We start from the raw sequence: 24,823 nt of genomic DNA, 5'->3' as shown, positions 1-24,823 counted from the left end.
TAAGTGCTACCTACTCCACATAATGCTACTATTATACATGTAAGGCAGTCCCCGGGTAACGACAGTGTCGGCTTACAACGTTTCGAGGTTATGACGCTTGTCAATAGACGTTATTTCCAGGGTTGGTACGACGCATAGTTCCAGGGTTACGACGCATGTTTCAGGGTTACGACGCATGTTCAAGGGTTACAACGCCTACAACTCTCATCTGGGAGATGAAAATATGACACCAAAAATGCAAAATAATCAATATTGAAGGTTTTTTGATGAAAAAGGGCATAAGAATGCAGTTTACATAGTTTTCAATGCACCCAAAGCATTAAAAGTAAGGTTTTCTTAGGATTTTTGACGATGTTCCGGCTTACAACGATTTTCGGCTTACGACGCGTCTCAAGAACGGAACCCCCGTCGTAACCCGGGGACCGCCTGTAATAACAACAATATTCCAAAGGCCTATATTTCCTTTTAGACACAACTATACTGTTAGAAATTTTGGTTTTACAAAATCATTCAGTCAAAAGTAATGTACTACAATAACTTCTGTAACAAGACATGACCCACATCACAATCTATCTATGCCATGACCCACATATTACAGAATTTTTTCATTTTTCAAGTTAATTAAATACAGTACATACTTCTTATTATTAATAATCAAAATATTTAAACATTCACATTAAACAAAAATAAAAAGTAAAATAGAATAAATACCAAATTAGGTTTAAATCTAGAGTGACATTATATGTGATGGACAAATGATGGGAATTTGTATAGAAAAAAAATATTCAAACAAAGAAAATATAACTAGAAGCGCCACAAAATTGACAAGCTGTATTTAGCTGAATTATTTTTACAATTACAAGCAGAGGACAATGTTGCCTTTTGGAATATAGATAAAACTATCATATAGAGAAATGAAATCTTTGTGATAATACCTAGGTTATTAAGCATTTGCTGCAAGAAAATCGAATTAAATTTTGTGGTTGTTTATAAAACATCTGGGTAAAGATCAGAGTGAGTACAAGAGTGCAGAAGGCTAATAAAAAGGACTGTTCCCTGTGCAAGACAAACTATGCACTGAAGCTTAATGAATGTCAAGATTGTTGAAACTAACGTCTGTTATCTGTTCAACAAAATTTTTCAAGTTGACAGAATAAAATTCTGTACATTTCTATTGCATTACAAACAAAATTCTTTTTTATTACTTTCCAGGTTATAACACTTGAAGACGATATACCACTAAACTCAGGACTTGTACCTAGCTGTGTTCCAACGTCCGAGTTGGAATTGTTTGAAGGACTGGTCGCCACTGTTTCAGGCTGGGGCACACGTGCAAATAGTGAGTAAATAAAAAATTAACTGTAAATGGAAGCACTAGTGAAGTAGATGTGATATGTAAATTGAAAATATTGTAAATGCAGATCTGTTGACAGGAGTGTATTTGAAAAGGACGTTACCATTTACAATTTTCCTTGCATGACACACTGTGGCTGGTACCTAAGTTCCTTCGGTGTCTCTTCAGTCCCAAATGTACTGCTTTCTGGCATTTACTCTTTTATTTATTCCTTTCATTCTCTTTTACTATGCTATCCAACTTCTTCAACTCTTCCTCGCTTCAATTTTCAACTCTTAAAACAAAATCTTTCAATTGAGCCCTGTGTCAGTCTGACAATGTGACCAGTCTTGTTGAAATTATCCATGTTACTGTGGTAATATTGCACTTGAATGATTAATACCATACTAATCATAGCCACACAGAAACACAAAGTATCTAGTACACTACCTATCAAAGCAGAGCATACATCTTCGTGAATTCCAAGAAAATAATTAAGGAATAGAGTCCCAATTCCTCCAAGAAGACTAGTAATATTCCATAAGTAAAGATGCAATTTTAACAAAATTATTTTCTAAAAATTAGCAAAAAATTTTGTTTAAACAGCATCTTAACTCATAACTCATGGAATATTACTATAAAAATTACAAACATACAGCAAATACTTAAGAAGACTTATAAGGACAAAAAAAATGGGAAAAAAGATCATGAAGACCTAGGCCTCATGATAGCTCAGGATGAAAGGGCACATAGGACAGAGAAGAGTGGCAAAAATTTATTGTATGTTTAACCCCAAAAAGGAAATGGCTAACAAATAAACATTAACAGATCATGAATCACAAATGACATGGGAGACTGCATATGCAGTGCTTTTTCTGTGTTGGCATCTCTTCTAAAAAATATGCTTTTACTCACCATGCTTTATTCATAGGATCATAATAAATAAATCAGAGTAAACATGATTTTGTACTACTGTACAGAACCACACAATCATTTCTAATAAACACAAGCAAGTACCAAAAACTGGTGCACAACCTTGCATAAAAGGTGCAAGTACTACTGGGCTGTCAATGGTTCAAAGTTCTAAATAAATTTTATTTTAATGTAATACATATACTTACAGACGAAGCATCTGACATTCTGATTGATGTAGAAGTTAGGGTACGGTCGCTACTGCAGTGCAATGAATCCTATAACACACTTGGAGAAGTATTCACTTTACATTACCCAGACGGCCTTATTTCCAACATGTTATGTGCTGGAGGAGACGAAGGAGAGGATGTATGTAGGGTGAGTTTTGGTAGTCTATTTATTTTGTAAAGATCTGAAAAGAAATATAAAACAATTCTGTTTTTCACCTCATTAGAATTAAATACGTTTATGATTTAATGGGCTTTCAAATCAATATACAGTACATATGTATATGTATCCAATCTCGAATATACAGTGCATATATGTATTCCTAAATACTCTTGAAAGTCTTAATTTCAATGACCAAAAGTCTACTTTTCAACATTGTTTTTCAGGGTGATTCTGGTGGGCCCCTGTTTCTGCAAGAACTTTTACAAGTTGCAGGAGTGGTGAGTGCTGGGTATGGCTGTGGTGATGTAAATTTTCCTGGACTGTATACAAGAGTGGATAGCTTCCTTGCATGGATTGATCTGGCAGTGTACGGTAAATGTGCTTCACCCATTAGGTAAAACTAATTTCCAGTGAATATCAATAAGAACTTTGAAAAATTATTTGATTTCAACATCTTTATATGAGAGAAAAAATATATAAATATGTACTGTAAATTTTACATGGATGAACTTGTGATTTTAAACGAATCTTTTAGTATAGAAACAAAACATAAGAAACAGTTCTATAACAATAGGTACTCTTCATCTTAAATACTTTCCTTACAACTGTGTTGTCCACTGGACAGAATTAAGAATGGAGGTATGTACATAATGTTTTATTATAAATCAAGTCGCTAATAGATTTCAAACTCCCTGCTTATCTTTTATATTAATTCATATGGCAAATTAGTAATTTTCAGGAACGAGAAAAGTAAAAGAACCAAAGCTTATATATGCAATTGAGTACTGAAACTTTGGAACGGGTGAAACCAAGAACTGCATAGCGTGACATATTTCAATATTGTATAATTTAAGGAGTGAGTGTAAGGCACTAGTTCAGCTAAGAGTCATGTGTTTGCATTGGATGGTTCAAATGATGTGTTAATTATAAATGCAAGTTTATTTGAGAGTAACTCCTCTCAAAATAGATTGCTTCACTGTGGAAGCTTAGCATTGTGTATAATATATAACTCCTATGGAGTTTATTTTAAGATAAAAGACATACAAATAATATACTTTAGTGATTGAATAATCATCTGCTTGAATTTCACCTCATTCTTTCAGCCAAATAAACTGCAACTGTGATATTTTTAAGCACTTCATATACAGTTACTATTCTAAATTTCTGGGATACATTTTGATTGAAAACAATCTACATATTGTACTGTAGATTTGTCAATGACTACAGTACTCAGATGCCATTACGTATCTACAACTTTTCTCAAATTTTTTAGCAAGAGAATATAATTACATTACTACTATTGTGTGTAGTGACCTATTAGTAATGTTGAACAAACTGTATTGTAAAATAAGCCTAATTTTCCTTTAACCATGCTTTCTTGTAGTATTTTGTATTTAAGCATCTTTTGTCTTTAACCAGGTATGATACTACAGTCATCTGCAATTCATAAAACATTCTTCAATCCTCATTATTATGTAAGATGAATAAAGATTTTTGCATACCCTAGATTTTTGTACAGTATTTTCCTTTCCCTTACAAGAACCACGAAACTCTTAGGTTACCTTCCAAAAAGGAAATTAGAAAACTGATTCGGTGTAACAAGTAAATTTATCGCTCATAGGATTTTACAAATCTATGCAAGTTATCAGCCCAGATGGAAAAAAACATGCTGGGGAAACAATGCATTCTTGTTAAAAATAGTGTTTCTGTAACTTGCAAAAGACCTTAGTGGTCCGGAACAAGCAACAATGGGTTAAATTGAGGTTCGAAAGACAAGAACAAGAATGATGGTTATCAAACAAAAACTTCTTTCAGTTTTCTTCTGAAGATTGAAAAAGAAACCCACAAAATCATTGTGTAATGTGTTTACTTCTAAGTATTTACATTTAATTTTACTCCACAAAAAGAGTAAAATTAAATGTAAATACTTAGAAGTAAACATGTTACACAGTGATTTTGTGGGTTTCTTTTTCAATAATGGTTATATTGAAATCCTAACTCACCAGAGATATCCATACTATATGCCATAACACTTAAATAAATCTGATAAGATTTCTAGAGCACAGAACTAAATCTATTTAGGGAGTAATGTAAACCTTTAAACTTCCTAATTAGTTTATTCATTTATTGTAAAGTTGTTAAATTTGATCATCGAGTCATGTCTATTCTCGAATGATGGAAAGAACTGGAGTAAATACATGACAAGTTAGGCAAAAGACCAAAGGGAACAGACAAGAAGTGAAACATATGAAGAAATAATATAATGGCTAGTGAGATGTTTTAATTTATGACATGACAATGAATAAATAGAAGCAGAAAATGAAGTGATGTACAGAATTACACTAGATATTGTTTAACTTTAACCTATTGCACAGAACACAATATATTTTATATACATAATAATAACTGTAAGACTTACCTTAATGCTTATATAAAATTCTACATATATTGGTTGGAATGACCACATCTTTTAGTTACTTTAATCAAACTGTGCATGAGATTTTAATTACAGTGTGTATCTCAACTTCTGAAAGAGCTATTAACAAATCTTTCTGGGAAAATGCAAATTACTGTACTGTATACTGTAATACTTTTAGTGAGATCGCTACACTGTAAGGCTACTGTTAGGTTCTGGACCACACACAAAACATGCATATCATAATAAAACCAGTTTGGAAAACAAGACATACGTACCTTTACTGAGAGGGGATGTTATAATGGCTATAAAAAGAAGACTTCTGTTTAAGATGCAATTAATTAAAAATACTAGGACTAAACTTCCAAGTTACACTCTTTGAATCCCTGTTAGCTCAAAATAACTTTGTTTAATGGTGAACACTGCTTTTTTTCATTTCTCTTTACAAATACAATTCAACAAACCAAATCAAAAGGTTACATCATTAATTGCGGATCCTACCCTCCAATTACACTAAGACATGATGTGGAAACATTCCACAGGATTACGACCTTACAATTTAAAGAAAAATGTTAACAAAATCAAGATGTTAACCTACCTATTATGTGAATTCCACTATGATGAGCTCTTGTAGTCCTACACTGTAAATCCCAACCTCTATGTGACCAACCTTGCTTCACCAAGTAGGCATGCACTTTCATCATCACCATCATCATCGTCACATTTTATCACAGGAAAGTAGCAGAAAAAAGATGGCAGGTACCAGGTGTGTAACTATTCTTTTTTTTGAGACAGAGAGGGATTGTTACACACCACTCACTCTACCCCAATAAAAGTTTACTTAATTTTATTAATTTATTTACATTGTTCAAACAGTATATACTATGTATATTGAAAACGAACAATTCCTGTTTTATTACCATTTGTCTTTTACTTCAATAATGATATTAGTTTCAAGAAATCTTATTTCACACTTAACAAATGACATTTTGTTCTTTTACATAGTGGAATAAGGTAAAATGATGCAAAATGATAAGGTCCTGTACATTTATTTTGTTTAAATATTTATCTTTGAAACAATACAAAAAAATAGTTTTGCATTTATACATAAACTATTTCAAACACCTGCAAACCACTTCAAGTGTTAAAGGCTAATAACATTTCTTTACATCTATTTACATAATTTTCATTACTTTTGACAGGATGTAAATAACTTTTATCTTCAGAATTTCCTTAACTTTTTGAGTTCTTACAGTATCACAAGGTAGCTAGACTTAGTCATTAATTAAATGCTCTCAATTATAAGTTCTTTCAATTACAATTTGTAAAGTGCAGGTAAAGAATATTTTACAGACAATGTTGAGCATTCCACTGCAAAACAAAAATGATATAATTTCATGGAAAATCCTTTTAATTACACTGCATCAGAAGATTTATATCATGATCACACAACACTGCCAACAAGAAGATAGTATCCACAGCAATGCAACTTGGTAGGAAAAATGTGAATACTTGACTAGAAAGTTCATTATAAATTAAAAACTTCTCAGTCACCTGATTCCCGAAGCTTTATGGTAATAACTAAATCAAATATGACAGAACCACTGCGATATTTTAAAAAAATCTACTGACACACTGTCAGGTAAGCTTATTATATTATCCATTAAACTCACACATCTTCAAAACAACAAATGTAAATGGATGATAACACAATCATCACAGAGTTGCATTTACCACTGAAGTAATATCTGGCTAGTTTTGTGTGTCAACTTTCTGGCTTCTCTGATCTTTTTGATCCTCAGTGCTACTCGCATAAGAATGTTTCAGTGCTATGCGAAAGATAATTAGTAGCCAGTCTGTCTTATGCAATATCTTTCCAGCACTTTTTCAAACCAATAGCTTCTATGCAATAAAAAATACTTTTCTAAGAAATATGCATAACACTTCTCTTCTGAATTCTCATTAGTGCAAAAAAAACATGACTTCTACTTATTATGGTAAGTCTTTGTGGCTACTAAAATTGCAAGCTACCCATACTGCCCAAATCACTTTAGTTTTCACTTTGTTTTCACAGTGCTTGTGTAAACTAATAAATTTTGTAAAACATCATATCAAAATTCTATTCAATATAATATGAGAAAGTTCTGAATGTTGATTATTCACTGCTCACTCTTAAATTTTAAATTTTGCTTCTTTTTCATTTCATATTTCAGTTTCTTTTCTTCATTTCTCAATCTCCTCTCTTCTTTTCTCAGTCTCTTTTCTTCTTTTCTTAGTTTTTCTTCTTGTTTTTTCTTTCTGTTTATCTCACGTTGCTCCTCCTTGCTTCTTGTGAGAATGGTTTTGACACTCAAAGTGGCTGAAATACCTGGTGTGATATTTTCCACTTTTACACTATCTATGGCTTTGCCATCTAAAAATTCTTTTAGTTCTTTGTCATTCATTATGGCTGTCACTGCAGCGGATTCAGTTAGGTTGTCAAGTACCTTCCTTGGGATGTGCACGACACTCACTGTCTTTGAAGGAAGCATCTGTAGAAATTAGGAAAAAAATCCATAATCTTAAAGAATTATTATTTCCTTAGTCCTGTATGTCTTCTATATCTATAGTTTACAAAAATTGTGTACATCTACTCCCAAACTCTGGCAATATTTTTTGTTTCTGATTTTCATAAATCTCACAACTGTCTGCCACTCTAGAGTGTCTATAGCTTCCTACTTTTTGTTTACCCATTCTTTTTCCATCAGGCTTCAGCTAGATGATGGGTATGGGATACATTCTCTGCATTTAAAGTCCCTCTCTCATCAGGCAAGTTAGAGGAAAATTCTGTAATCAGCATAGTTGGAGGGACACATAGATTAATGGTCATGTTAATGAATATCATTTGCCAGCTGCAAAACATGCAGTAAGCTAAATAAACAAAGAGGATGGAGAGAAAACAAGGTTAATGGTTTATCATTGCAATCTTAGGAATGGGAAGGAACTGAACTAAGAATTTTACCATTATAATTGTTATAGAAAAGTTTAAGCAGGCCACTTAATCACTTGAATGACTCTTTTGAAACAGCCCAGAAGGATTTTCTTCATAATAAGTTGTGAGAATTTGGACAAGACAAAGTCAAATAAAAATGACAGTAAGTGAAAAGAGACTTTAGATTATAAGAACATAAGAAAAGCATTTTTGTTTATTTCTTATTACTGTAGGGTACAGTAAATTCAAATCCAAAATGAGGCAAATCCAAAATGAGGAAGTATCCAAGTTGGCTTCTTTGTATTACATATTTAACTGAAAATCAGGTCCAGAATATAATGAATCTACATATCTAATCATTTTGACATACCAGTAATTCACAAAGCATTTCAAGACATCTATTCGCCTCTTCAGTGTGGAAATGATTCAAGTCAAAATTACTTGAAAATTGGAGCATATGATATTGGTTTTCTATGTCTAATAAAGCCTGTTACTGAGATTTCTAACATTAGTTATATGATTAAAAATATGCACATAAAATATTTCAATTTAGTCATTTTCCCTTGCATTTGCAAAGGAGGTTAATTAAAACCTATGTAATGAATACCAAAGGAACCAAATCAGGAGCTATAAAAAAGCAATAGTTTCCCAAAGAACAAATACATTAATTTCCACTCTTACAGGGCAGTTTCAGTCTCGGTAAAGCTACATCACATCATTTACATATGTCACATTTCCCCTTTGCAGAATTCATACATGACACGAGTCTTCTCCATTTTCATCGGCCTAGTGCACTTTCCTGCCTGAATTTCAGTAAGGTTCAAGTCTTCATCTGTTGAGTTTCTCCATGATTTTCTGGGCCTTCTTACTAGTCTTCATACTTTTGCTTTCATATCTACTACTGTTGTCATCAAAAATAAAGTGCTCAGAAAGGGCTGCATAAGGCACATTGTTAGTACTACCCCACTATGCAGTTGTAAACCATATATCTTACATAATATACTTTACTGATAAAAGGAGAGAATTAAGTTATTCCAAACTAATATCCAAATCACTAACCAAACAAGAGTACCTCATACATATCTAATTATCAATAACGTTCAGAGAGATACCTAGGTTAAATATAAGTAAAGTAAATTGTACTCACCATACATCTCATGGGAAGTTTATATTCTTGATCAACTTCTGGCCAACTCTGCTCCAATAAAGGCACATCCTGAAGAAAATTGTATACATACATATTCATATAGAAACAGTTTGGTATTATGTGAAAAAGTCTCTGCCTTAAGTCATTCAGTTTACATTTCTGCATAAACAAAGAACTGATAATTACTGCTAATCAAAATCATGAGAAACAAAGAACTTGTCTTCTAAGAAATATAGAAAAAAATTATATTTGAAAATATTACTAATATATTCTCATAATCAGTTATGGTATACCACTGGACTCAAAGCATACCTTTCAATTTCAATGGATAATTTTATCATATCTTAACTGAATGAGAGTGAAAATTTTCACCAATATTCAAGTCACAAATATACTAGTTGCAAAATGAAGCACTGTGAGAATTATGATACAAAATTTAGGATTTATATAAAAAATACCTTTTTTATGAGTGATGAAGAAGCCACACTGCAGAATCCAGCCCATAACTCACTTGCTAAGTGGGGCGTTATTGGAGATAACATGATTATCTGAGCAGCCAGAGCAAGCTCAAATTCTTCATGTACCATCATACACTTGGGCACTTTCTGAGAAAAAGCAATCATGACAAAACAAAAAATCATAATAAAAAATTGTTATGGGAATGTTGCATGTCTTTGTTAGGTGAGGCAATGCAATATGAAAACCACAACAAAAGTAATCTAACATATGCTAGTAACAATAATGAATAACATCACTAATGACAATGAAACACCATTTCTCATTTGTAAGTATTTCAATTAATTCAAATTACCAGACTTTGATATTTTGAAAATTACCTCTAATCAACCACAATGCATGAGGCTTCTCTGAATATCAGAACGCACATACACAAGATACTGCAAGAAAACTAACCCTCATACTAGCAGTCAGTGTTTGCATGAAGGAAATGCCTGTACTGATTTGGTGGGTTTCTTGCATATTGTAAGTTGCCCCACGAACAGAGTAATTTCGGCTCTCCCAGAGAAACTGTTTGTGCTGATTTGTGACATCATCACTGAAAAAATGGAGTATAACATTTTAAAAAATAACTTTTTATTGGGAAAAATTTATTTGCCCTTGTTTACCAGTAGAGGCTGGAAATAAAGGGCATTGGGTTCACTAATCTCTCACCCCAAATCTCACATTCTGTTGGTATATACTATACAGATACAGTCAAGTGGTAGTGGTGAAAATATTAATAATTTTACATTATTTACCTATTGCTAATACAAAGGAATTAACAATATATCTGATAAATAACTCTAGATTCATAGGGCTACAATGAAAGATTTTCTTTTTAATTATGCTAGAAAAAAATTAATTAACATAAAAACAAAGGAGCTGGAAATCCAAATGGGAATGGAGTAAAGACAACAGGTGAAGATTGAGACAGAAAAAATGCTGTTTGAGATTAGAGGGATTCTGCAATGAAGCTCTAGTGCTCCTTTAAATACCTATCATATATCTACATTCAAATTTTTTTAGCTTAAAAAATAGTCTCAAAACACGTTACCTTAACACGCTGGACTGATCTTGCTCTGCTTTTGTCGTTCAACAACAAACTCTGTAACTGTTAACCATACCCGATTCTGCCAACCAAGCACAGCTGGGAATGCTAAAAACAAAACAAGATTTGAAACAGGGCATGAACTCATATGCACCGAGATATCTTGGCTTCACGGATATTCGTTTATGGAAGCTCTTCTACAACAAAATACTTTATGCAATAGAAGATGACATGAGAGCGACAGTCAAAACCCTTATTTGAGAGAGAGAGAGAGAGAGAGGATTGAGAGAGAGAGAGAGGAGACGAGAGAGAGAGAGAGAGAGAGAGAGAGAGTATGTTTAACTGCAGTCTAAATTTAAACAAATTTTTTTTTCCTTTTATAAAATAAAACAAATTACAGAACATAACATGATGAAAGATTTTATGTTTGTTTCCCATGATGGGATTAAACATGGAATGACTTCTCTACAGAATTCTTTCATTAGCAATCTATGCAAGCATTTCCATCTGGTCTGTGTCTTCATCTGTTCCATTTTCCTGTAACTTTCTGATCATCCCAAAATACGACCTGCCACTTTATATCTCTATCTTTGCTGTTTAACTGTCCTCATCCCTTAACACCATGTATAATAACAAATTTGACCTAAGTCAATTTTTCTGCCACTTGACGCCACATCTCTCAGCAACTTCACTCATAATATGATCATCGCATTAAATGTGCAACACTGACACGATAAATGTACAAGGCAGATGCCAAGTTGTGTTGTTAGAATTTTGGTCAAGTGAATTTGCAGTAAATAGTAGGATGCTATAGGGAAATGTCATGTCACCTTGGCTGACTAAACTTTTCATACATCTTAAAATGGGTGGAGATAAAAGGGGATTTAGATTACAAGCTTGGAGAGAGATGGGACCTAAGACAAATCAAGGCAAAATATGTGTAATGAAACAGTCTTTTAATTATTAAGTAACAATGATATCCAATACAGATTCTACTGAGCTGGGGGTTGATGAAAGAATAAAAAAAATGTTGAATAATTTGGAAACCAATACTAGCCTGAAATGGCATATGAAATTAAGATAATATGATATCCAAGCACAAAGACTTAAGCAAATTATGGCAAGATGGAGTGAGATATACAGTATGGGAAATTAAGTTCCATATGTAGATGTTACAGTAAGAACACGTACTTAGGGATTATGCGTAATCCCTGAATATTTCAGTAAATACGCGTAATCTCACCAAGGAATTCTCGTCAAGGGGTCAGGTGGATCTAATTGACATGCAAAGCATGCCCAGTGGATCCAACAAGAAATGGATCATGGTGTACCAGGATCACCTGACGAAGTTTTGCATCCTTCGAGCCTTGACGTCTAAAAGAGCTGCAGAGGTCGCTTTCATCTACTGGACATTTTTCTTCTCTTTGGTGCCCCCGTTACTTCTCCAAAGTGATAACGGATCCGAGTTCACTTCACAAGTCATTACAGAGCTGAAGGAAGTTTGGCCAAAACTAACACTGGTGCCTCGCCATCCCAAAGTCAGGGGTCGGTTGAGCGCGCAAACGGTGATTACGCGTATTCACTGAAATACTCAGGGATTACGCGTAATCCCTAGGCACGTGTTCTTACTGTAACATAGACAAGATATGGAGGGTATATTATGCCAGATAACACAAAGTCTTTCGGGCCTCTTTTTCTTATTACTAAAAAAACTACTAGGAAAGAAGACCACTCAACACACTAATTGAGAACAGATCCGTAGCACATACTGATCCACTAAAAAACCAGAACATATATGAATGATGTCCAAGGTTGACATGAAGTGTACGCATCCTACCTTGCCAATGACATATATGCTCTAATGCCTCACATTCACAATCAGAAATAGTATTCATCATCTGTACTACAACCAAACCAGTCCAAATGTAGAATGAAGTTGTGAATAGAGACATGCAATCAAAGGGGAAAGCTTCAGCAATCATGAAGAAGAGATAAAGAAAGTCCATAAGTAGCAGAGATGCTTCCTACAATCCTAGGTTTGGAAAAATGATATTGTTAAAACTACAATAAAGTTTTGTACATACTACCTGGCAGATATATACTTAGCTATAGCCTCCGACGTTCCCGACAGAATTTCAAATCTCGCGGCACACGCGACAGGTAGGTCAGGTGGTCTACCTTTGACCTGCCGCTGGGTGGCGGGTGGGGGTACGAACCAATCCCCCTTGCTTGTCAGATTTTTCTCTTCCACCTGTCTCCTGAGGGGAGGCTGGGTGGGCCATTAATTGTATATATCTGCCAGGTAAATATGTACAAAACTTTATTGTAGTTTAACAATATCATTTTTGTACATGAACTTCCCTGTCAGATATATACTTAGCTGATTGGCATCCTTGGTGGAGGGTAAGAGACAGCTAAATAATACAGGTAAGAAGGGAAACAACTAATGTTGTAGGATATAAAAAACCTTGGTTCTCACCTTTTCAGGCTGAAGACTTCATAGATACTGTCTCTGAGTCTGCATTGCCTGGAGAGCTACAGCTAGGACGTGACCTGTTGCTGAAAGACTCTCGGATCTACCACTGGGATATGTGATCCCCTTCCGCGGTAGAATCCAAGTCGGATCCTGTTAAAGGGACCTTGTCTGCTTACATAACAGATCCTTACCATACCTCTGCAAGGAGCCAAAACCAGACCACCTAACCAAAATACAAAGGGTTAATACTACGACAAAAAGAGGTGCCTCCTGCAACTCTTTCAGACAACCAAAAAACACCAAATACAAATATAGGGTAACATATCAAAAATTTAGACAGGATAAGTTTCAGATCCCTGCCCCAGCACCGAATCCGCCGATACGAAAGGGCCCAAGGCGAAGCATTTATCATACGTGATTTTTACATCACGTAGGTAGTGGTTTGCGAAAACCGACTGGCATCTCCAAAAAGTCGCCTCCATCAAGTTCCGCACAGACATATTTTTCTTGAATGCAAGTGAAGTTGCAATGGCTCTCACCTCGTGAGCTTTCACTTTCAGTAGTTTAAAATGCTCTTCCTTGCAGGCAACATGTGCCTCTGTAATAAGACTTCTCAGGAAGAAGGAAAGAGCATTCTTCGACATGGGCCGAGTGGGGTCCTTCACGGAGCACCAAAGCACATCTTGATTAGCCTTAAGTTGCTCCTTCCTCTTAATGTAATATTCACAATTCTCATAGGGCAAAGAGTTCTTTCAGGCTCTTCCCCTACCAGAAAAGATAAACCACAAACTTCAAAGCTCCTGGGCCAAGGACGTGAAGGGTTTTCATTTTTTGCAAGAAACCCTGGAAGAAACGAACACCATAGATTCTTCCTTAAACCCGACATTGCCCTCAATAGCTTGGAGCTCACTCACCCTCTTAGCTGTAGCTAGGGCCATAAGGAAGAGAGCCTTCTTCGTCAGGTCCTTGAAAGAGGCTGAACCAAGAGGTTTGAATCTAGACGATCCAAGGAATTGTAGAACTACGTCTAGATTCCAGTTCGGTACAACATGAGAACGTTTAACGGTTTCAAATGAATCTAATAAGATCAAGCAGGTCCTTATCATCGGAGATATTTAAGCCTCTATGCCGAAATACCGCCGCCAACATACTGCGGTATCCCTTAATAGTTGACACAACAAGATGACACTCTTCTTTGAGAAAAATTAAGAAATCCACAATTTGGGTCACAGAGGTACTGGAAGAGGAAATGTTCTTCCTCTTGCACCATCGTCTGAAGACATCCCACTTTGACATGGTATACACGCAAGGTGGAAGGCCTCCTCGCTCTTGCGATTGCTTTAGCAGCTGTTGCTGAAAAGCCTTTCGCTCTGACCAGACTTTGGACAGTCTGAAGCCAGTCAGACTGAGAGCGAGGAGATTTTGTGTACCTGTCGAAGTGAGGCTGTCTGAGTAGATTGCTCCTTAGCGTGAGCGATCTTGGAAGGTCCACTAACCATTCCAGTACCTCTGTGAACCATTCTTGGGCCAGCCAAAAGGGAGCGATTAAGATCATTCTCGTTGAGTCGGACTCTACGAATTTCTTGATAGTTAGCCCCCAGGATCTTGAAGGGGGGGGGGGGAAACGTGTAGAAGTCGAGTCCGCTCCAGTCTAGAAGAAGAGCATCTATTGCTAATGCCTCTGGATCCGATATCGGAGAGCAGAAAGGATCCAGTCTCTTGTTGTTTTCGACGTGGCAAAGAGGTCTATGTGTGGCCTGCCCCACAACTTCCACAGGCTCTGGCATACATCCAAAATGAAGGGGTCCACTGTGGGAAGGACCTGATCTTTCTGCTGAGGAGATCTGCTCTTACATTCCTTCTCCTGCACGAACCTGGTGAGAAGCTTGATTCCCCTTTCTTCTGTCCAAAGAAGAAGGTCTCTTGCTGTCTCGTACAGAGAAGGAATGCGTCCCCCCCTGTTTTCTGATATATGCCAGAGCTGTAGTGTTGTCCGCGTTGACCTGCACTACCAATCTTCTGACTTTGGGCTCGAAAGCTTTCAGAGCCAACCACACAGCCATCAACTCCTTCCTGTTGATGTGCCAGGCTACCTGGTCCCCCACCCAGGTACCTGACACCTCGTTGGTTCCCAGAGTCACCCCCACCCCCTGTGTCCGACGCGTCGAGAGACGCACTAGGTTGGGGCTCTGGGATTGAAGAGACAGTCCCTTCGCAAAGAGGTTGGGATCTGTCCACCATAAGAGATGTTTCTTGACTTCCTGGGATAACGACAGGGAGAACGTCAAATCCTGAGAACGACGACTCCCAATTCCGATGAAGAAAGAATTGGAGCGGTCTCAGTGCAAACCTTCCCTAGGAAACGAATTGCTCCAGCGAGGAGAGCGTCCCCAGCAGACTCATCCACTCCCTCGCTGTGCATACTTCTTTCCCACCCTAAGAAGGTTGTTACTCTCTCGAATCCTCGGGCTATCCTTTCCTGAGAGGGAAAAGCCCGAAAACTCAGAGAGTTCATCTGTATCCTGAGATACACACACTCTTGTTCGGGAATTAGCGACGATTTCTTGAAATTGACGAGAAGTCCCAACGCCTTCGTCAATTCACTACAAGGATTAGCAAAAGAACATTCATTCCCCCTGCATTTCATGCAAACCGTGTGAGGGTCCACCGAAGCTTTCGGCAACCTCACCTTACATCCTTCAATCACACAAACCCTAAACAAAACAGAAGTTTTAGCTACTGAATCTAGGTCAGACATTGTTAAAGAAAATCAAAATCAAAATCAAAACGGTCCACAATTAGCGTATGCCAAGCCAAACAGAGCGAATACGTCACCAAAAGAAGTCCAAATTAACTCCAGGCAAGTGAGAATCGAAAAACTATCGAGAGGAACGACAACAGTTGTTATCATTCCCGCGACAGAGAAAAATCTGACAAGCAAGGGGGATTGGGTTAGTACACCCGCCACCCAGCGGCGGGTAAGGTAGACCACCTGACCTACCTGTCGCGTGTGCCGCGAGATTTGAAATTCTGTCGGAACGTCGGAGACTATAGCTAAGTATATATCTGACAGGGAAGTTCATATACAAAAAGATAAACTTAACTGTCAGTGAGCAGTTTGGTACCCAAACCACTCACTTAACTGATACTTTTGACTACCTTGTTAACAAGATCTAGCAACCAACCAGTTTGCACCAAGGTATATTTATATAAAGGATGGAGCTTTGTATTCTCGCAAAAACAAAAATAATTTACTGTACATAAAACAATTGATAACATTCAGCAAAATTACAAACAATCAGAGGATATGTGATAAATGTCAAATATTTTGTGAACACTATGGAAGACTATTAAAACAATCATCTTACTTTCTCTGACCAGTTTCTTTGAGAGAAAGGAGCATAATTAGCCATCATAAGGAGCCTCATTGTATCAGTACCATACTCCTCCAAAACATTCTGAAAGAAAACAAAAGAAAATTCAAAACTGTGAAAAATATCTTAAAAAATAATTTTTTAAATGCAAATTCAAACATTAACTGTTTACAAATACCTAATACAGCAGTCAGATACTATTTGCATTAAGAGTTAAAAGTAATTTCCTGTGTTTTTCCAAAACTTGCTTCAAGAAGTTGGGTTGGGAGGTGGGGCATGCTTTACTTTGTATTAAAAACTGCTTTAACTTCAAAAAATCCAACCGTACCCCATCAGTTAGATAAAATAGCTATTTTCACAGGATGCCCTTCCAGATGTAAGGTAGATGGAATCATGACACTGAGGTAAGCAACCTTCGTAATAATAAAGGGTAAGTGGGTCTGAAGGGACACTGCAAAGAGTCTGCAGTATTCCTTACAGAATGAAGCATAGCAATATTTAATTTACTTATGTAAATTTCAAAACGGTACCACCAAAGGAAATATAATCAAATTTCATTTATCCACTTACATCTGTTCACTTCTCTTAATGGGCTAACACAAGGAATTAAGCAGATTCCTGAATCTTTGACTCATCCATATACTGTAATGAAATGAATCAAAGCCTAATAATCAAAAGGAGATACTCCTCTGTATAAAATATGGACACTTCAACGACTTCAAATATAGTGCTCAACATACCTGCGGGTCTATACCATTCTTTTTGCTTTTGCTCATTTTTTCATAACTGATTTCCAAAGAAGCTCCTGTACTAAGTTTCCACTGGTGGATCAACTATTTGAGGAAGACAACACGTTTTGTTACAATATATCACACAACAGGAGGACTCTTAAAAGCAACCACGATAATGTTTAACTTCTTCAGAACTGTTTTAGTTTGTATGTACAGTGCTGTAAACAAATACAGTTAAGTAAAGGAATATACTTGCTTTAATAATTCAAAGAAAAAAATATACAAAAACATAAGAATAAAAAAATCATCATCAATATTTACCAGAAAAATCTACATCCTCCTTTCTCAGATAGCGACCAGTATCTTTCACCTTGTAGGTTTGACCCATCACCATGCCTTGAACTACTAATCGCCTGAAAGGTTCCTGATGGCTGACAAGGCCTTCACTTGCCAAAAAAATGCTGGATAAAACGAGCATAATACTGTGTAAGTCAGCTGAAGGAGAAAGAGAAAAGAATGCATTAACTGAGAGAGAGATCTGAAAACTATTTTATTAAATGTAAAAAGATTCATTTACATAAAAAAAATAAGTACTGTACAAAGGAACTCAATCCTAAACAATCTGCCCTATTTCCTAAACTTACTGCCATTTATCATATTCCACACAAGCCTAGTGAGGTAAACACTGAACTGCTTTTAAACTCAAAATACTAAGCTTGCTTCACTTCATTTCTAACCACCCATGCCATAACTTTGGGGACTGATATCTGTTCTTTTCTACTTAAAAACGTGCTCCTTCTGTTAAATATTGACATATAATCTCATGATTGGTAGCTAGCATATGGCTTAGTACTTCCCGCTCTAAACTTATTTCCTAGATTATCATGATGTCATTAATATCCATTCCTTCCCACACTTTATCATCCTTCAGGATTTTCCTCTGTATTTAACAAGTGTCATCTATAGTAACTGCCTTCTACTGTTCATACTTTTGTCAACGATTCAACTCTTTCTGCCTTCACCTCCCAATCATACTTTTATGTGACAGTAATGCAACACTCACAAACCATTCTACTTGGTCTACTGTCTATTCTCTATTGTTACACATTAATGTGTTTTTCATTATGGTCTTGTTACTGTCAAAGCCTGGAATTCTCTCAGGGCTTTTATCCTCATACACTGAAAAGATGAGACTTAATTCACTTCTACCCATATTCTTCCTTTTTTCATACAGAGTAACACACATAGATACCTAACCCTCAATATGAAGAGAAAAACAACTGTGCAAGATTTAGAAAGCAGTAAAAAAATTCATTGATGATATAACGTTCACAACTGATTTCAAGTATTTCACAACAAACTAATATTACTCTAAACAAAAAACTGATTTCAGTATTTCACAACACACTAATTAATACTTCTACATTAGTTTTTTTATTATCATTACTATTGAAAATGTCCTCATTCCATCTAATTTCTAAGGCTACCTAACATTAATAAAGCTTAATTACAGCTAAGATCTCTATAGGAACATTCTGATGTACAGACTGAGATGGATAAGACTGTTCAAAACACCCAGTCCCACAATGTATCCAATTACTGTAATGCTTTATGATAACAATACTAAAATAAAAATTATGTAAGTAAATAACAGTAAAAACCCTTTTATCTTCAGGAAAAGTTACTTAACCATTGCCAGTTATATTGTTTTTAATAACCTTATCACTGAGACATGTAATAAATTTGATAAGAACTTGATAGGCTCAAATAAATTTACAAGAACGTGTCTAAAGTTTCATTAAGACTCAACTGGTCCTTTACAAATAATTTTGGGCACTGGCATGGCCAACACCTGGCACATGGATTTTAATCATCTACTGTACATGATTAATTTCAGGTACACAAGTGTGAACTACGTATGTACTAAAGTTAGAAGTATTACCATCTTTTAACAATAAAGCAATATTTACACACTTCAAGATAACAGAAAACCTTTTCTAATGACTGTGGCATATATACTGTTAAACTGAATGCAAATACAATAAATGCTTGATCTAAACATCAAGATCGTAAGTGTTCTAATAACTAACCATGTTCTTTGCCACCGACATATAAATCGACTGGCATGTCAGAAGCTTGCTTATCAATAATTCAAATAGTCTGTCTTCATTTTTGGCATCTAAGAAACGAAGAAAGTACCAGACGAATCTGCAAATGTTGTCCATTGTGTCAGTCTCCTTTCAGCAGGCCCACCACATCTGTTGACAAAAAAATACTGGTTAACTCTATCTCAGTTGCTGTATAATACTTACACAACAGTTAAATCAACCCAATAAACTCTCAATCTCCACCCTTAAATGGCAGGCTAAAATGATTCATTCTTACAAAAGGATACAAAATTGGGGTCACAGTAAGTGGATAAACCTGAGAAGATTAATGGAAAGAGAGCAATGGGAACAAAATGAAGAACAAAAACAAAAAGCAGCTAAGGACAAAAGAATGGTGCGTGGAAACTTTCGTTCTGCCTACACTTTACTGTTCAAAGTACTTGTTACTTATGATGCTCTAAAATTTACATTGTAATTAAAATAGACTTTTGTATTTTTAAGGGGACATAATGTTAATTAGTTATGCATGTCAGAATACTGCGTTGTTGTACTTTAAAATAAAAATTTCTTGATTTATACAGTCATTAAAGTGCAGTGCTTCTTTGCCTAAATTATCCTGAATTATCTAACTAGCTAAGGGTGTTCTTTATGTTTTATATTATCTTTTTATTTCCTATTTGCTGCAGAGAATCTTTGGTTCTGCCTACACTTTACTTTTCAAAGCACTTTTTACTTATGATACTGTAACATGAACATTGTAAATTAAATAAGAGATTTGTATTTTAAGAGAACATAGTGTATAAGCTATAAAAAAGTCATTAAAGTGCGATGCTTCTTTGCCTAAATTTTCCTGGATTATCTAACTAGCTAAGGTGTTCTTTATGTTTTATATTATCTTTTATTCCCTATTTGCTACTTTTACTTATATGTATTGGTGCTTTACCACATTTCACTTCTATTGGTTTTGCCATACCCTTTTTCACACATGGATTCTAATCCATGAAAGCTTACTTAACAAATTAATGGCTTTAATACTTGCTCCAAATAAATTTGAGCATAATGTGAATAATAAATTAATGAAAATAATGAAACAAAAATGAGACAATATTCTTTTCAGACTTTCTAAACACATCAACAGCTCCTCAATTTTAATCAGCATTTTTTTTCACTATTAAATCTTCATTAGTCATTACTGTCACTGTGCTATTATTGTGATCAAAGCTTAATGGGAACAATGGGTCACATCTCTAAACTCCTGTAAAGTTCCTAGGAAGATCTGCTCTTAAATGACAGGCAGAAATTGGAATAATGAATGAAAAGTTAAAAAAAATTATACAGCTAAGTGGAAAGAGACCAACGAGGACATACGTATACTGTTTATATACCATACTCACAATTACTAGTGGGTGGCATAAATTAACCATTATTTGTTTAAAAATTTAAAATTTTGAATATCTGTCTGAAACTGACAGAAAACATGAACATTAGTAACACAATATACTAAACCATGATTAAAACACGCACAGAGTTAACACATAAGTCTCTGCATCGCAACCAAAAACAGTCACTAGAACACAATATGCTGAGCTTCTACTAGAAACACCCTTTTTTACACTACTACTACCTCAATACATAAACAGAATATACTACCAGCTAGATTTCATAATTAACTTACTTTGGACAATGACACGACCTCCATTCTGCGTTATCCTTTCAGGGTGTGAACCTTGGTCCCAAAAGAACTTAGTTATCTTTGGGAGTTTCACAGGAAGATCCTCAAATGGAACAGGAACAGTTCCACATGAAGGACAGTGAATCATAGGAATAGGAGTACCCCAGTAACGCTGTCTGATACCAACCAGTCATGCAGTTTTGGCACTTTGTCCTGGTACCCACACCAGCATTACATTTAAATAATTCTTGTACAACTTTTTCCTTGCTTCCAAACCCGACAGGCCATCCAAGATTCCTGAGTTTTTTCAAAGAATCATCTTCAATTATGCTTGTTACATCAAGCCACAAGTTCTTGCTAAACTGTGGTCAGTATCATTGAGTGAAGGGATGCCTATATAGAATTCCAATACAGAAGAAAATGGCAGCTCATCACACTATCACTGGTATCAGTTTCTTCGTAATGGGACATCTAGCTTTTGATATAATTTTTTTTTAATGGTACCTATCCACCTTCTGCCTAAATCATATCTTTGTTAAATCTCTGGTCGGACCTGAACTCTATAAAAATGATCCCAGGTTATATATTTCTGATGGCTCATCCACAAAAGAAGTTTGTCATTAGTAATCATTATCATCATGACACAAAAACATCTCCACTCGGTAACCACTACACTCGCCAATCCAGTTTTTCTGAATCTTGGGGATATCTTGCCAATATTCCAAAAACAGGATCAGACAGTCCATCCCAAAGTGACTTGGAAAACCTGGGATAAAAATGTGAATATTAATGAGTCTGGAATACAAAGAACACTAAACCTGCTACCAAAATAAAAACTAAAGACAGTCAATTTCTCATTAAAAGTAAATGAATACAGTAGCAATGCTAAAGTACAAGAACATATAGTGTACTGGACACATTATTTGTTACACCCTCTATACAGAATATCTAGTATATACGTCAGGCTGACAAAGGGTATATACAACCTCTGTTGCAGAAAAGAAAACTTTACCTAGTTGTTTTAATGAACCACTGTTTAAGATATTTCTTCTCCACGAGGGCTCCAGATCTCCAAGATCGACCATTTTCATCTACTTGTTCATGGGCTAAAACTGTCTGGTCTACTGGGTCCCAGTTCACCAATGCCTTGAAAAGAGATGGAAGACATATACACTTATGCAGTAAAATCAAAATAATAGTACATAGTATAGTTTTTATGTCACACACCTGATTTCTAGTAAGGAATGAGACTAGTTTCAGTGATTTGCAACTGAAAACCTACCAAGGTACTTAGCTACAATTGGTGAAAGAGAAGTGGAAGTGGAAAAGCACTGTGTGAGTTTCATTAGATGAAAGATCTCAGAGTGAACATGTAAGATATTAAGTGATGTTTTGGTTTTCACACTAACATCTATCCTTTGAATAATCGACATTAGTAATATTTTGCCTGGTTTCTTTTAGTTTTCAATTTCCTTCCTTACAACTGTTCTTACAGAATTACTATATCAGTCTTAATAACTCTATGAGGGGTTAAATTAATACTGGTTTTATATTATTATAAAATTAAATCAGAGGGGTTTCATAACACAATCTTCTTTTCTTCACAGAATTCTCTTAAATTAATAATTCTCTTGCAGTTTAAAATTAATTTATTTATGTCCTTTTACTGTACTCAAATCTGAAGTCTGAATAATCAAGATACAATTACGTAGTCTAATTTTCCATTAAAGTTGCAAATTATATCACTCTCATGGTTTCCATATCAAGTTCACCTATTTTGAACCTATCTTCCACATATAATATACTGGTTTATTTATCAATTATGAATCACACACTACATGAAACCTTACACCAATAATCTGGCGTAACATAAGAAACCCCATGAACTCTTCCCTGTAGAAGGCTTTCCCCAAAGAACTGAGTACAGTATTAAATGTTCTTCGCAGCATCCTTGATAGCTCTCAGTCACACTGTTCTCTGCCAATTACTTTCAATCTATTCATTTTGGTCTTTTCCTTCATCATTGCTGGCCTATTTTTTCTATCTTCCCCTTGCTCCCGTTTTCACCTTTTATTTAATATGAAAAAGAAATATTTGGAATCCATATGGAAATTGCAATGTTTGTTCTGCAACTCTTGCTGTAAGGAGAAATTACACTCATGTTCACATGTGCACCATAAATTCTTACCTGCATTATGGAAAATAGTTTATGGTTCCTCCATCTTGGAAATCCATCTGCAAATGTATCACTGTTTGTCTGATAATTTTCAGGCAAAACTAACTTAAACTATACTTTAAGCTATCTGATTCAATGTCAATTCTTATAAAGTTACTAATAGGATAAAATGCGTGATAATCAAGATTATGACAAAATTTCCCTTATAGATTTGTTTTCAATGCTAAAATGTTAGATGATCATAGTAATATGAGTTTATCTAATTCAAACTAGAGCAAAAATTATTTTACCAATCATTTATTTATAATAAAGAATGGTTTAGTCTTTTATGATTTAATCACTTTTGGTCTGTCATTAAATCTTTAATTTTATGAAGATACCCATTTCTTAAAAATAAGTTTTGGTAGTAACATGAAGTCATCAAACAGGAATGATGTCTGATCTCATCATAGTTGATCAACGCATCCTCATTTTCTTTCATACCTACATGAGAAATGGTATAATGCATATTTCTGCTTCATATAATTTGTGACATGAATACTTAGCATGCTTTACCAGAACACTTCTAGGACTGTAACACTAAAAAATTATACCAGCACTCCATAAGTGAGTGTATATTATGAATTCCTCTGTTGACAACATTTAATTTCCATAATTTCTCCCGCTGGTAATACTGTTGACAACTTGCTGAAAACAGAAGTAGTATTAAGTAATGAAAGCAAGCTTAATTGGTAATTCTACAGCAAAACAATCAGGAGATACAAATCCACCTGTACAAACACTTGGTGTTCAAGATGTCAGTCAGTTGAAGGAAAATTCAGACAAAACCTTTAATAACTGTAGAGATGACATTCAAGAGTGCATGCATGTACAGTGGTACCCCTCGACATACGAAAAATCTCAATTTACAAAAAAATCAAGTTACGAAAGCAAATGCGGAGATTTTTTTGGCTCTACATACGGAAATAGTAAAGATAGAATAACGAATAGAAATGAATGGTTATTATGCTGTGTTTGGTAATTTCAGTAGTTGAAGAGAGATAATGAAAATTTGATTACTGTACTGTGTGCTAGGTAAAAGTGGTGCTTGGCATCGTTCGGTAATCGTAAGTGCTGAACGTAAACAAAAGGTTGGAAGCTTTTTTTTTTTTTCTTTATAGTTAATGGTTACTTAATAATTATTTGAAATGAGTACATGCAATACATTTAATTTAAAAAATTGTGAATTAGATATCATAAAAATATAAAATAAATCAGACTGCTATCATCGAAGCCAACAAATTATTTTCTAGAATTCTACTTCTGTTTTAATATTATATGTTTCATTATAGCTGTCAGTAACTCGGTATCTCCATTAGGTAAAGATAGAATAAAGAATAGAAATGAATGGTTATTATACTGTTTGGTAGTTTCAGTATAGTTGAAGAGAGATAATGAAAATTTATGATTACTTACTGTGTGCTAGGTAAAAGTGGTTGCTTGGCGATCGTACTGTACTCGTAAGCGCTGAACGTAAACAAAAGGTTGGAAGCTTTTTTTTTTTTTTTTGTATGATAGTTAATGACTATAGT

At 35.1% G+C, this 24,823-nt stretch overlaps 2 protein-coding genes and 1 pseudogene across 4 annotated transcripts in view; 1 reads left to right on the top strand and 2 right to left on the bottom strand.

Annotated features, from left to right (window-relative positions):
- The window catches only part of LOC135197808 (uncharacterized), a 38,230-nt gene extending 34,089 nt beyond the window's left edge, over nucleotides 1–4,141 (top strand). The window contains exons 11-13 of the mRNA XM_064224936.1: nucleotides 1,213–1,339; nucleotides 2,457–2,623; nucleotides 2,860–4,141. Of these exons, the coding sequence (XP_064081006.1) occupies nucleotides 1,213–1,339; nucleotides 2,457–2,623; nucleotides 2,860–3,033 (468 nt within the window). The 3' untranslated portion in view covers nucleotides 3,034–4,141. The remainder of the gene's footprint in view (nucleotides 1–1,212; nucleotides 1,340–2,456; nucleotides 2,624–2,859) is intronic.
- LOC135197810 (probable leucine--tRNA ligase, mitochondrial) overlaps nucleotides 2,538–24,823 on the bottom strand; it is a 65,553-nt gene continuing 43,267 nt past the window's right edge. Inside the window, exons 12-15 of one of the 3 annotated variants that reach the window (XM_064224939.1) lie at nucleotides 10,082–10,223; nucleotides 9,628–9,774; nucleotides 9,170–9,238; nucleotides 2,538–2,657 (exon numbers count right to left, since the gene is read on the bottom strand). In XM_064224939.1, coding sequence (XP_064081009.1) covers nucleotides 2,643–2,657; nucleotides 9,170–9,238; nucleotides 9,628–9,774; nucleotides 10,082–10,223 — 373 coding nt within the window. In that variant the 3' untranslated portion in view covers nucleotides 2,538–2,642. Of the gene's footprint in view, nucleotides 2,658–6,084; nucleotides 7,583–7,627; nucleotides 7,878–9,169; nucleotides 9,239–9,627; nucleotides 9,775–10,081; nucleotides 10,224–24,823 lie in introns of those variants that run through there. The other 2 variants (XM_064224937.1, XM_064224938.1) reach the window with 2 other exon arrangements.
- LOC135197630 (probable leucine--tRNA ligase, mitochondrial) overlaps nucleotides 16,551–24,823 on the bottom strand; it is a 12,410-nt pseudogene continuing 4,137 nt past the window's right edge.

The sequence above is a fragment of the Macrobrachium nipponense genome, chromosome 21 (assembly GCF_015104395.2).
Source record: "Macrobrachium nipponense isolate FS-2020 chromosome 21, ASM1510439v2, whole genome shotgun sequence".
In the NCBI taxonomy this organism is placed as follows: domain Eukaryota; kingdom Metazoa; phylum Arthropoda; class Malacostraca; order Decapoda; family Palaemonidae; genus Macrobrachium; species Macrobrachium nipponense.
Note: the sequence above shows the minus strand (reverse complement) of the source record. Positions and strands in the feature narration are given on the sequence as shown.